The 14,130-nt window shown below is 45.9% G+C and overlaps 1 protein-coding gene across 1 annotated transcript in view; it reads left to right on the top strand.

Moving 5' to 3' along the window:
* The window catches only part of NPTN (neuroplastin), a 42,319-nt gene that overhangs the window by 3,018 nt on the left and 25,171 nt on the right, over positions 1–14,130 (top strand). The window contains exon 2 of the mRNA XM_056865842.1: positions 12,147–12,494. Coding sequence (XP_056721820.1) covers positions 12,147–12,494 — 348 coding nt within the window. The remainder of the gene's footprint in view (positions 1–12,146; positions 12,495–14,130) is intronic.

Raw genomic sequence — 14,130 nt, forward strand, 5'->3', positions numbered from 1 at the left:
TGCAATACAGTTTTTTTTAGTTCCTTAGCAACTGAAGGGAGTTCTGGTAGGTTTCTTGCTGCACTCTTTAAAAGGAAACCAGCATGGGTTTGTAGCCAAGTGGCGGTTGGGCAGGTGCTGGGAGGCTGGGCTGCGCGGAGGCCAGAATAGCATGACTGGGGAACATTCTGCAGTTTCGTGAAAATGCTTTGGGGTTTAAGGTCCGGGGGTGGTGCCGCTGCAGTCGTCTTGTTTGTGGGCTTCCTTAGAGGCACCTTTTGGCCACTGTGTGAACAGACTGCTGGACTTGATGGACTTTGGTCTGATCCAGCATGACTATTCCTATCTGACTGTCTAATCTATGGAACTCCCTGCCCCAGCATGTGGTGATGGCTGCTAACTTGGAAGGCTTGAAGAGAGGACATGTTCATGGAGGAGAGGGGTGTCCATGGCTACTAGTCAAAATGAATACTAGTCATGATGCATACCTATTCTCTCTAGTAGCAGAGGAGCAGGCCCATTATATTAGGTGCCTTGGAACACAGGCAGGAGAATGCTGCTGCAGTCGTCTTGTTTGTGGGCTTCCTAGAGGTGCCTGGTTGGCCGCTGTGTTAACAGACTGCTGGACTTGATGGGCCTTGGTCTGATCCAGTATGACTATTCCTATCTATCTGTCTAATCTATGGAACTCCCTGCCCCAGCATGTGGTGATGGCTGCTAATTTGGAAGGCTTAAAGAGAGGAGTGGGCATGTTCATGGAGGAGAGGGGTGTCCATGGCTACTAGTCAAAATGGATACTAGTCATGATGCATACCTATTCTCTGTAGTAGCAGAGGAGCAGGCCCAGTATATTAGATGCTGTGGAACACAGGCAGGATAATGCTGCTGCAGTTGTCTTGCTTGTGGGCTTCCTAGAGGCACCTGGTTGGCTGCTGTGTGAACAGACTGCTGGAACTGATGGGCCTTGGTCTGATCCAGCAAGGCTTTTCTTGTGTTCTTATGTCCACTGTGTGCTTCAGGGGCAGTCCACAATTGAACGTTGTAGTAAAGGGGGGGAAATCAGCACTTTAACTTTGAAATGGAGATTCAAATTGCATGTAGTCTCAGGTTGTTATCTATCCTACCAACTCAGTTTAAAGTGTGAAGCCTTCTTCTGGGGGAAAGCTCCATACTTAACTGAGCACGCGTGGCTGCACATGAAGCTGCCTTGTTCAGAATCAGACCATCATTCCATCAAGGTCAGTATTGTCTGCTCAGACCAGCAGCAGCTCTCCAATGTCTCGAGCAGAGGCCTTTCTCATCACCCACTTGCCTAGTCCTTTTAACTGGAGATGCCGGGGATTGAACCTGAGACCTTCTGCGTGCCAAGCAGAGGCTCTTCCAGTGAGCCACGGAACCCTCCCCAAAAATGGGATGATAATACCTGCAGCTCTCCTCCCCCAGTGAATGAATCCTCAAAGACATTGCATTGACTGTAGCCTTGTGTGAAAAATCCTTCTTTGCAGTGGGCAGCCAGGTCAGTTTTAGGGTTTCTCCTGAGGTTTTTGGACAGTTGATGTTAGATCTGCTTTGCTTTGAACATCCTTCAGTATGGTGTAAGAGTGCAAGGCGTGAACTGTTTGTTGTGAATTCTGTGCTAGAGTGCAGAAATGTTCTGGACCGGTTTAAGGTGCAAGAGGATTGCTGCCCTGGAGATGTGGCTTTTGCAAGCCGGCACAGGAATCTTCCGGATGTTCAGCGGGAACTGGTTTTTTTTTTTTTTTTAATCGTAACCTCTCGAAATGCCAGCAGTTGTACAGCTTCTCTGTCAGAAAAATCGTGCCTGGCAGTGAGAATCTGAGCTTTTTAATGCTATATCCTGTCTCTGGCGTTCATCTTTTATGCTGCCTCTTGTTGTGTTTAGGTGAAGTGAGGCGAACTCTCCTTATTTTAGTTTAAGGGTTCTTTGTATGCACTGATGGCGTCTGATTTGTTGGGGAAAATAGACTAGCCTTTAGCAACAGTTAACTTTTGTTGCGGCGACCTCATGCCTCCTGGAGCGGGCAGTACATTGTCATGATGGTGGATCATGCCGAAGAAGTCCTATTCTTGCCCTGAACTGGCCTGGCGTTCCTTTACAAGTATAACCCACGCACATACTATTAACATATTTGGTTCATTAAGCAAGCCTTCTGTATTAGGTAGAGGATGCCAGTAGTATGACAAGCAGTTAACTTGAGAGTTCTCTGCACAGTCTAGGTGCCCTCTTTCCATGTTGGCCTCCCAAAATCCCTGGAATGCACCTGAACAACCACTTACAAACACCCTCTTTGAACTGTTTTCCCAGAAGACATTGCAGAACCTCCTAAATCCTTGGATATGTTCGAACAGCTGCTTGTCTCTGTCGTCGTCGTCCCCAGTTCATTCAGTCTAAACATGTTATAAGAAGAAGAGTGGGATTTTATGCGCCAAATTTCTCTACCACTTCAGGACGAATCAAACCGGCTTACAAACATTTTCCCCTCCCCTGTGAGGTAGGTGAGGCTGAGAGAGCTCTAAGAGAGCTGTGACTAGCCCAAGGTCACCCAGCTGGCTTCATGTATAGGAGCGGGGAAATCAACCCGGTTCACCAGATTAGCCTCCGCCACTCATGTGGAAGAGTGGGGCATCAAACCTGTTCCTCCAGATTAAAGTCCACTGCTCCAAACCACCGGTCTTAACCACTATACCACGCTGTCTCTCCCTCTGGTTCCCACTGCATAGATCTTTTCCCTACCACCTAGCTGTAGAACGTTAGCAGTTTCATTTTCTTCACCAAGCAGCGTAGTTCTCAAAGCAGAAATGGAAGGGTGAAAAGGTGGACATTGAGGGAGCAATAGCAGCTGAGTTGGTCCCCCCCACACTACTTCCTAGCCCTGAAGGTAGGGTTGCCCACCTCCAGGTGGCACCTGGAGCTCTCCTGCTGTTACAGTTGATCTCCAGACAACTGAAATCAGTTTCCTGGGAGAAAAAAATGGCTGCTTTGGAGGGAGGGGTCTATGGCATTATACCTTGCTCGGTTCCCTCGCCTCCCCAAACCTCGCTGCCCTCAAAATCTCCAGGTGTTTCCCAACCCAGAGCTGGCAACACTACCTGGAGGTGATTCAGTCTTTTCTTCAGTAGTGTCATGGGGTGACCCTCGGGCTGCATTCTTGAAAAACAAACCCCCTGATATACAGAGGAAATCATCTCAGTGGACAGATTTTTGTAGCTCCTGACACCATAAAAAGGATTTAGGGCACAGCGGAAATGAGTACCTCTGCGTTGTGATTATAATTTGATTAAACAAGGTACTTTACAAGGTAATGCCGTAAAATCTGTTCAGGTGCTCATAAATCTCTGTCCCATCTGATACTGTTATCATTGGGTTGTCATTGACTTTGTAGGTGAGCGGTTTTAACAAAAAGGTATCGGTTTAGGACGTGCAATTTTAAAAAAATGGGGGGCCTTACGAAGTCTTTTTGCCGTTGGAGTACAATTTGAATTTATCTATGCGGTCCACGTACTCCTGAGGTACTGCTGGCTCCATTTACCTTTATAGATTTCAGTTTCGAAGGACTTCCGGAGAGGGGGGAATAATTTATGGTCTCTTCTATTCTGTGCTTAGAGGGAGGCACCTACAGGCCTGTGGAAGAAGCCGCTATCCCTGTTCACTAGTAAAGGGTATGGAAATGGTGTTTAAATGGCACCGCTGAGGTTGTGCTACAATTTCATAGTTCAAATCTGAGTAGAGGTTCATACCCAGTATTTGGTCGCTGTCTGTCAAAAAATGCTGGTTTGCTTTTTTTCTGATTGCAGAAATAACTGGAGAATTTAGTACTAATACATGGACTGATTCCAGAGGAGGAACTGGGTTCATCTGTCACAGTGAAAATAAACAGGAGCCTTGTGACATCTTAAAGATGGCCAAGTCTTTTTAAAAAAAATTCTAATGCAATTTTCCATGAGCCTTGAGGCTGATCCATCAGATGCATTCTCTCCCTTGAGCTGGGACAAAATGCTGGTGAAGATGTGCTGAGAGCCAGCATGGTGTAGTAGTTAAGAGCGATGGTTTGGAGCGGTGGACTTCTCACACCCTGTGAGGTAGGGTGGGGCTGACACTTGCCCAAGGTCACCCAGCTGGCTTCATGTGGAGGAGCGGGGGAAACAAATCCAGTTCACCAGATTAGCCTCCGCCGCTCATGTGGAGGGGTGGGGAATCAAACCTGGTTCTCCAGATCAGAGTCCACCGCTCCAACCCACCGCTCTTAATCACTACACCACGCTGGCTGGGGATTTAACCTGGGATGTCCTGCAAATCAAGCAGATGCTCCACCACTGACCTGCAGCCCTTCCCCAGACTTATAATAGTTTTAAGTTGCCAACCCTACAGAAACATGCGCCTTCAAGTAAAAGACCAACCCAGCCTGAGCTTACGGCTGCTTCATCTTGCAGAGATTTGCTTGGAAATAGTGTAGTTGGGCTGGCAGGGGAAGCCTGTGGGCGTTTACATGTTTGGGTGTGGATCCCGGGCCCAGGTGTGTCAGGAGGCTTTGGGCTGGGCAGGTAAGACTAGAGCACTCAACCTTCCTCCCTGAACTGCCTCAGAGCCAGCATGTGAGTCCCAGCTTCGGCTGCCAGGGACATTCCCCAGCAAATTAAAGCTAGCGTGTTTGTACTTACTGCAGTTGCTTGCCTTTGAGAGAATTTCTGTAGAAGGAGCTGGCTCTCCTTCTGTTCGTTTGGAAAGCTGGGGTGAGGGGAGGTGTCCTTTTCTCTGTAGGGGCCCTCAGCTTGTCTATTAAACACACGAACAAATCAAGCTGCCTTCTAATGAATCAGACCCTCGGTCCATCAAAGTCAGTATTGTCTACTCAGACCGGCAGCAGCTCTCCAGGGTCTCAGGCAGAAGGTCTTTCACATCACCTACCTGCCTAGTCCCTTTAACTGGAGATGCCTGGGATTGAATCTGGGGCCTTCTGCATGCCAAGCAAATGCTCTACCACTGAGCCACAGCCCCATAACACCTCCAGCTCTGTCCAGTGACAGCTGACTTCTGGCAATTTGGTAGGATTTTCAAGGCAAGAGATGTTCAGAGGTGGTTTGCCATTGCCTGCCTCTGCTTAGTGACCCTGAGCTTCCTTGGTGGTCTCCCATTCTAGCACTAACCAGGGCTGACTCTGCTTAGCTTCTGAGATCCGACGAGATCGGGCTAGCCTGGGCTATTCAGGGCAGAAGTGCATCCAGTGGATCAAATGAGAGGTCATCATGGCAGTGTAGTTCCTTACATCCTGGCCAGGGTTGTAGGTCACTCACTAGACGTAGCCAGAAAAAGCTTTCCTCACCCCTGCTACAGACTTGCACGTCAAGGTCCATGATCACCCCAGATCTGTGACCTGACTCCTTCAGAGGGAACATGACCCTCTGAGTCCAGGCTGTATGCCTGTTTCCAATCCAAACAAGCTGCCTTCAATCAGCGTCCCCTTCATCTTACAGCACACGGTTTGCTTGATCGTTTGGGAGCTCAAACTGTGGCTTGCATTAAGAACCGCAGTTAGTGCAAACCGTGGTTTAATGTATGAGTTCCCAATATTTATTACCCATGTAGAACAGGGATCTCCAATGTGGTTCCCATGAATGCCATGGCCCCCACCAACACTTTTTCTGGCACCCGCCAGATGTTTTTAGGAAGTGGTTGGGGCAGGTAGGACTTTGCCCCAGCAAGGCTTCTGGTTGACTATCGGAGATTTGATTGGCTGTGTAGATTATCTTTTTTTTATGTTGCTTTGGCAGCAGCTGCCACCACGGCACAAGGATCTGCGCTGTGTGATTGAAGTTAAGTGACAATCAATTTGCGGCTGGCTCCGCCTCCTGCAGCAGCCATTTTGTTGCTGCACCCACCGTGCCATGTCAGAATTTCAAATGTACTTGTAGGCTCAAAAAGGTTAGGAATCCCTGATTGTGGAATGTTAGACAGAATGCCAAGAAAGGCAGGCCGAAAGCATGCCTGACTGATGAAGAAGTAGAAGAGTTGGCTTTTATATGCCGACTTTCTCTACCACTTAAAGGAGAATCAAACCGGCTTATGATGTCCTTTCCCTTCCCCTCCCGACAACAGACAACCCTGTGAGATAGGTGGGGCTGAGAGAGCTCTAAGAGAGCTGTGACTTGCCCAAGGTCACCCAGCTGTCTTCTTGTGTAGGAGTGGGGGAAACAAATTGAGTTCACCAGATTAGCCTCCGCCGCTCATGTGGAGGAGTGGGGAATCAAACCCTGGTTCTCCAGGTCAGAGTCCACCGCTCCAAACCACCGCTCTTAACCACTACACCACGCTGGTGCGAAGAGGTAGAAATGAACATTTGTAAACAAAAAATAAGAGGCTCAGTGGAATATAACGGGTCTATAAATACCTTCTAGGTAGCAGCACAAATTAAGGAAGGGAATTATTCGGTCTCCGAAGTTGTGGAGGGGCTGTGGAAGTATGAAGATTGGAGGGAGGACTAAGGCCTGTTTCGAAGAAGCTTTCTGCACATGAGGTCATCTAATTGATGCCTTCATGATTCTAAACTGGTAAGGAGCCAAAAAAGTTTTTTTTTAAAGTGGTATGAAAATATGTGCCCAGAATCTCACAGCAATATCAATTAACGAAAGGGATCTTGGGATGCCTAACAAGATGGGCTGTGTGGGGTCAGATAATGATGCTAATGATCTCTTTGTGCGTTTCCTTCAACTGCTTTTTGTGTATCAGGGTTTTTTTTCCACCAGCACGCCCTTCAACCAAGGACTTGGATGGGCCGACAGGCTTATTCCGTAATAACCGATTATATCATAGCATGAGTTGAAAACGCAGGCTCTTTCCACTCGTTCTGAGCACCAGCTTGTAAAACTGCAGAACGGGGTGTCTTTTCAATCCGCCCTCCCCAGGGCGCAGTTCCTCTGTGGGCTGACCAGGGCCAGCTTCGCCTATTTTTTTGGCCTTAAACGGTACCACAGTGCAGCACAGGCTGGGTTTGTCTGTGTCGCCCTACTTGTGAGCGTTTCTTTCGGCTTAGATAATTGGGCCTCCTCCCTAAGAGACTGATGTTTTGGTGCAGGGAACTGCCCGGTTTTGCAACAGGGTGGGGCCTTTTTGGAGTTAGATGTGCAGCCCACAGTTTGCTGAAGCTTTCGTACATTTGTTGTGCTTCAGTGTTGGTTAAAAGTTTTTCCTTCTTCTAAACTGCACTAGTATAACCTTAGTTGCTTCGTCATATTTTGCGTTAGCAGTGTTAGTCCAACTCCAGACAATTTCTCTTATAGTTATTAACATCTATCTTTCCCCATTGACAACCCAAGAGGAAACTGCAGTAAAAGTTTTTTGTTCCTTTTATTTCAGGCTCATCTGACCAAAGGTCTTGAGCACAACGTGCGTAGGATGAAATAATTTTAACATTAAAATGATTAAAATGTACAACAGCCGTAACTTTAAATTCTTAAAATACTTGAAACACTTTAAAATTGAAATCACAATAAACAAGAACTGAGTTACTTTGCAAGCATAACAGTAACTGCAATAATAATATCACTAGTTAACAATAGTTTAGCCTTGTCGTGCCTTTCAGGAAACTGTTATTACTAGATATTTCACAACACATTTGGTTGTTTCTGGGTCAGCATCACCCAAGAGAAATGGGACCCCCCCCCCCCGCAAGAGTCAACAGGAAGATGATATCTTGATAAAATGGGTGCAATCCAGGTGGCCCTGGGTGTAGCCCATAGATTACAAACTAACAGAAGGTGATCTATGGTCTCAGTTGCTCCTGATGCTCAGACACATAGCCTATCTGAAAATGGGGTTTTATCAAACCGACCACTCAGTTCGGCGGTCGGGAGGACATTCAGACTGGTGAGCGTAAAAACTCGCCTACGGCTGCAAGATATTTTAAATACGTAGGGCGGGTGGTTGGTGGAGAAATTCCTAGAGCAGCAGTGGGGCACACTCACCTTGCCCTACTCAATGTACTCGGTCGAGGTCTGCCTTGTGCTAAGTAACTTCATCGGTTAAAAGTTTTTTTATCTCCTCCTGAGAACCCGTGTTGCGCATGGAAAGCCTGGAGTCTATAGTTATGTCATGTTGGGAATTTAATCCCTGTGGCGGGATGCAGTTAGTCCAGATCCTCTTCTTCAGAGTTAACCGTTTGAAGATTCAGTGCTGTCTTCTAACTGGGGGAAATCTGGGGCTCCTCTGCCTCTTCCCCTGTCGGCTGTTGATCCCCTGCAAAGCCAAATGCAGCCCCTCCGCTGCGTGTACTGCGGTTGTCGGGTCTTTGATAGCTGCCTTGTTTTTGTCTCCTGGCAGGCGATGGAGCCGAGAGCTTCGTAAGCCCCCAGAGAGTCACCATATATGGCTGAAGTCCTGCGTTCAGCTTGCCTGCTGTTGCCTCAGTAGAGCATTAAGTGCATATCCTATTTACGGGAGAGGATGAAGTGAATCTGTCAGCAATGCTGATTCTATGACCTTAGGCAGATCGTGAGAGGGAGGGCATCTTGGGCATCTTCTGGGCATGGCATAGAGGTCACTGGGAGGGGGGAGGTAGTTGTGAATTTCCTACATTGTTAGGGGGTTGGACTAGATGACCCTGGTGGTCCCTTCCAACTCTGTGATTCTATGAGAAGAATAAATGTAGTTATAGTTCCATGCGGAGTGCATATTCAAGACTTGTGAACCTGAATATTCTGCTGAACCCATTCGCTGTAGCAATTAATCTTCAGGTGACAATATCAAAAACCCATGAAGCTGCCTTGGGGCAAAAGAACATAAACTCCAATGCCAATTGTATAAATATTATGTAGGAATGTTTGCTAATATTTTATCTGGCCAAGGGCCGCAAATAAACTAAAATACATGGACTAAAATGGTCTTACAGACAAAGGTTTACAATCCAAGTCTTAAATCACTTAAAAAAAAAATAGCATCCGAGTTACACCTGCCATTTGCACTAAGAGACTACTCTATAGCAATGAATTTTCATTGCTGCCGTACAAAATTTTGCTACCTGAGAGGTGATTGAAGGATTATCTCCTTGTAGGAGCATTTCGATCTTTTCTCTTTCCCTGTCGGGTCCCATTCTCCGTATGAGGGGCTCAATAAACTTGTAACTTTTACACAATAACTCGTTCTAATTCAGGAGAACATGTTCACTGGTTTCTAAATCCCTGCATTTACAGGGGGGAATGTTTGCTGTTTCTGCCATGTGTGTCAGCCTAAAAGGAGTCCTTAGTAGGGTTGCCAGGTCCCCCCTCTCGTCCTGCGGGAGGTTTTTGGGGTGGAGGTGAGGCAAAGATCACATGCGCAGGCGCCTCGACGCAATCGCGTCACTTCCAGTTTACACTCAAGTGCTGCATTGCAAGGGGTCTTTTACTCAAACTCCCAGTTTGAGTGGTAAAAGGCCCGTTGCGATGTGGCGCTTCCAGGTGTAAACCAGAAGTGACATGGTACGGCAGGCAGGCTCACGTGGACACGTTGCCCACCCACCCTCAGCTGGTCGGCAGGCAGCCAGGTGGATTGGCGGGGTTTGCCCGCCGTCACCTGGCACTTGGCAAACTTAGTCTTTAGGAGGATGACATACATTCTGCCCTCTCAGTAAGTCAAATATAGCCAGTAGTTCTGGATGTGATTTTAGTCAATTCAGATGCAATTTCTTTAAGGTTCCCCTCAGCTTAATATTAAATTACCGTGTTTGGTTTTTTTTAGAGTTACGTTGTATCTATATTAACATTAATCCTTAATTTTAAAATATCCGCTGTGGTTGAGCTAGTTACCAAATGTGCTTAAGTGCCCAAGAGTTGAGAAATTCTGGCTGAAACCCGCTCTCCCACCCTCTTTTTTTTAATGGTTTTGGTTCCCTGGTGCATAGAGCAACCAGTTCTGGTGCTGGGAACCTTTTCAGTGGCAAGAGAATCAGAGAGCAAGGGGGGGAAAGGATCTATTTGTATTTTTTAATTAATATTTCAGCGGCTTCCAGAGATCAGGTTGGAAGTGGCTCAGCGTGACAGCATAGCATAATAGGCCTGTATTATATTTATGTAGCACTAACGCGATCCTGGAGGAGCTCTTGGTGAGCCGATGCCTTAATCGGTCAAATTATTAATTTATGAAGGCCGGAATATGTCGGCTCATAACTAGCTGGGGTGGAAAATGTGAGCTGAACTGCGTTATGTCCTAATAAATGTTAGGATAATGGTGGTGTCAGCGTTCGGTGAATTAACTGGAATCTGGAAAAACCTCCAGTGTTGGTCTTAGCATTAACAGCTCTTTTCCGCTCTCGTTCTGAAGTTTTATTTCATTATGGTAGAAGCGAGGCTACGGTTCCCCCTGAACGTATTCAGATAGATTAAAAAAATGTGCTCTAGGGTATCTGAGAATGCAATTATGTTTTGGCAGTTGACTGACTTTAACCGCAGGGTTCCTTTCTCATCCAAAGAAAATCGCACAACTTTTGTATTAAGGAAAACATATGGTCTTAGAGCATTCTGGGATCTGTTATTCCAAAGCATCAGGAATAATGACCAGTGTCCTATAAAGCAGTTATCCATTTGTGTGCTCTTACATAAGTTAACTTCATCAGCAGGGATGAAGTACGGCCTAAAAGGGCAATTTCCGCGCCCTGCACACTTAACCTTCCCTAACAGAAACATCTGTAGATTTCATGCTAACACTCTGATCCTGAACATATTTGCTTGGAAGTAAGTAAAACTGAATCCAGTGGGACTTGCATCCAAATTAAATAGATGTCTAGGATTGCGGCTTTAATTAAAACCACTGTTTATTTTTAGATCTAGTGACAATGCCTTGGCATTCATAAAAATCCAGGTCTACTTTCTGAAAAATAATAGCAAGCCACCTTTTGTCCAGTAGAGATAGGTCTTGTGCGGGTGGGAAGGATTTCCTTTAATTTTATCGTGCAGTTGTTAATTAAGAAGCTTTTTGCAGTGTAGAAATGCCGGGACGAGCTTTGCTGGTCCGAACTGTGCCTTTTATACAGCTGTTCAGTGGCAGTTGCCCTGACAAAAAGCGTGGCAACCACACGTTCCCCATTACATCAGAAGCAGGGGTGTAAAATGGTATGGCCTGCTCCTCTGCCCCCAGTGGTCGAGCCCAAAGGCAAAAGAGGGACAAGCAGCATCTGTGGCAGTGGGGTTGGATATTGGGACTTTTCTGAATGGCGTTGTGTCAAATCTGCTCTCAGATGCTTGAACTGAACTGATTGCGTTCCAGTTTGTGTATTCCTGTTTGAACTCAAAAAACAAAACAAAGCACCTCTCTTGGAACGGAATGTGATACGATTGGTATGCCGGACATCGGCAATTTCAGTTTTATCTAATTGAAGTCCCAAAGCTGCGTTCTTCACGCCTCGTCAGTGACAAGAGTCATGGCGGCACTGAAGACTTGTGTGCCTGGAACTGTGTTACATTTGATGGGTTCAGATCGCTTCTATTTCCACTGTTGAAGGAAATTGAATGCATGCTCAGTTGTTGATGAGGAATGATGATAGTTGATGCAAACTACTGTGGATAGCTTGTTCAACGTTACAAACATACTATGTGTGTAATGTGATAACTGTTCTAGTTTTTAGGCAGCATCTGAACCAACTTGATATCGTAAATGCAAGGTGGTAATCTTTGTGCTAGGAGGGATTCAAGATGCTCGTGTTGTTTGCTGCACGGAGGATGTTGTGTGAATATGGGTCACTGTATATCTGAATTTCCTATAACACAATGAGCTTAAAATAAAAATGGGGGTCAAGGCAGATTCATAATGGGCCGCTGCTTATTGAAGAAGGTTTCTCCTGTACCTGAAAATAGAGAAGGAAAAATGTCTTGTATGTAACCAAATTAATTATGGTCAAAATCTGATTTGGTCTAACATTTTGTACGTCCTGGGTACCATATTTTGGACAGAGCATGTGTATCTTCTAGATGTGGTTTTTACCTGAGGTTATGGAAAACTGATAAACCTGGCAATCTAAATCAAGCAGGTTCTAAGCTCTATCTCTGTACTCTTTTTTTTCATGCAATAGCTGTTATTGTAGATGGGCATGTCTGTTTTCTGCAACTCATTTTGTTTTCTTTATAAAAATCTGTTATTTTCTGCTGGTCTGTCACTACATTTCTGCTGCCCCTCCCTCTAGCCGGGTTTGTCAAGTCGCCCATGTCAGAAACTAAACTCACGGGGGACGCCTTTGAGCTGTACTGTGACGTGGTTGGGAACCCCACACCAGAGATCCAGTGGTGGTATGCGGAAGTCAACCGAGCTGAATCTTTCAAACAGCTATGGGACGGCGCTCGGAAGCGCCGTGTCACCATTAACACTGCCTACGGGGTGAACGGCGTGAGCGTGCTGAGAATTGTCCGCCTTACCTTGGAAGACTCTGGGACTTACGAGTGCAGGGCAAGCAACGATCCCAGAAGGAATGACTTGAGGCAAAATCCTGCCATAACGTGGATACGGGCCCAGGCTACCATAAGCGTCCTTCAGAGTGAGTTCAGCACCCTACAGTAGTAGTACTGTAGTATCTAGAGGCAGTCCAGTGACCCCCCAACCTCCCTTCTTGTGACCCCCTTGGTATAACCCACCCCGTTGTCTTTTGTTTCTTTGATTTCGGACCCAAGACTTTTCCTCTGGTTGTGGTACTTAACTGTGTTTGCCACCTTTTTCCTTTTCTTTTTACTGTGTCTCTCCTCCTTCCTAGGATGAAAACACTGGGGAGAATCTCTGGGGACGGCACTTTAGTTCCTCTGTGAAAAACCGAGCCCAGTATTGGACTTTTCATTCCCTCCCTTTTTACTTTTCGTAGTAGGCTTCCTGCTGTCCTAACGCTGGCTCTTCCATGAGTGCCTTTCTATTTTTGTTTTGTTTCCCTGATCTAACCTTTTAATTATTATTTCTTCCTTGGTTTGGGATCTCGTTGAATACCTTCCTTCTTCACATGGCTTTTGAGTTTTATAAACTTCTGTGCAAATCCTTCCCTCTTCGGATTTTGTTGCATGTGATTTTTTTTAAAAAAAAAAGACTGGAGATTCCCTTAAAGTCATAGAGATTTTCTGTTCTAAGTAGCATAAATATACAAAGTCAATCAGTCATTCCTTTATTGGCATAAAAAGGCACAATACAAAAAGATATGAAAGGAATGGAGATATTAAAAGGTGCCCTTTAACAAATTTCTGCTCATATAGCTTTCAGTTAAGTGTTAAAGGGACTAAATCAGAGTTGCCAGTTGGCTTTCTTGGAAATTGCTTTCAAAAAAGAGCAAGAGTCCAGTAGCACCTAAAAGACTTAACAAAATTTCTGGCAGGGCGGGAGATTTTGTCAGTCACGGCTCACTTCTTCAGATAAAGCTAGAATGTGAGTCCATCTGTCCTTAAGTAGAAATTGCTGTAAGTTGGCCATCTTTGCTTATCGTCTTCGAGTAAGTGTCTCTCTCCCCAAGTCAGTAGGTGTATCTTTATAGACAGTAGGCTGGTGCTGAGGTAAGGGGGCCAAGGCAATGACTTACCCAAGCCAACCTATAAATCCAGGCCTGAACTAGGATTCACGGAGCTGTGTATGTGTGCCCCAGAGACATGGTTCCAGGCATGATGAAAAGAGCTGTTCTTTGGGACCAAGAACGAAAACTACTCCTGTAGCAACCAAGGCCTAGCAAGATGACCCTTTACCTTCTCTTCGTAAATATTCCGCCTCTTTCTTTACTACAAAATTTATAAGAGAACAAATCCAAGATGGTATTTGATCTGCCAGGTATCATTGCCTGCCGGTGTCTAACAGAGAGCCTTTTATTTTCTGCTTAACCTCTTACCACCGATCCCATTCTGCTCCTGACAAACTTTGCTGGTGTGGTTTCTTTTTCCTGATCCTCTGAGCTTTTTTGCTTTTTTCTGTTGTTGTTAGTTACTTGTCTTTAAAAGACTCGTTTGCAAACACTGATGCCAGTTATCCTAGGGAAGTATGGGTCCCCAGTAAAGTAGAAAATGGATCGGGCCTAGAAGAGTGTAGTCCTACAAAGAAACTTCTTGCATTAAAAACCTCAAAAGTGGATGGCTTTTCAACACGCAGGTTTGCCTAGGCCAGAGGGCAGAGTGACCTGGACTGTTGGAAGATGCAGTCATTGGGGATGG

This window comes from Euleptes europaea, chromosome 20 (assembly GCF_029931775.1).
Source record: "Euleptes europaea isolate rEulEur1 chromosome 20, rEulEur1.hap1, whole genome shotgun sequence".
NCBI lineage: Eukaryota > Metazoa > Chordata > Lepidosauria > Squamata > Sphaerodactylidae > Euleptes > Euleptes europaea.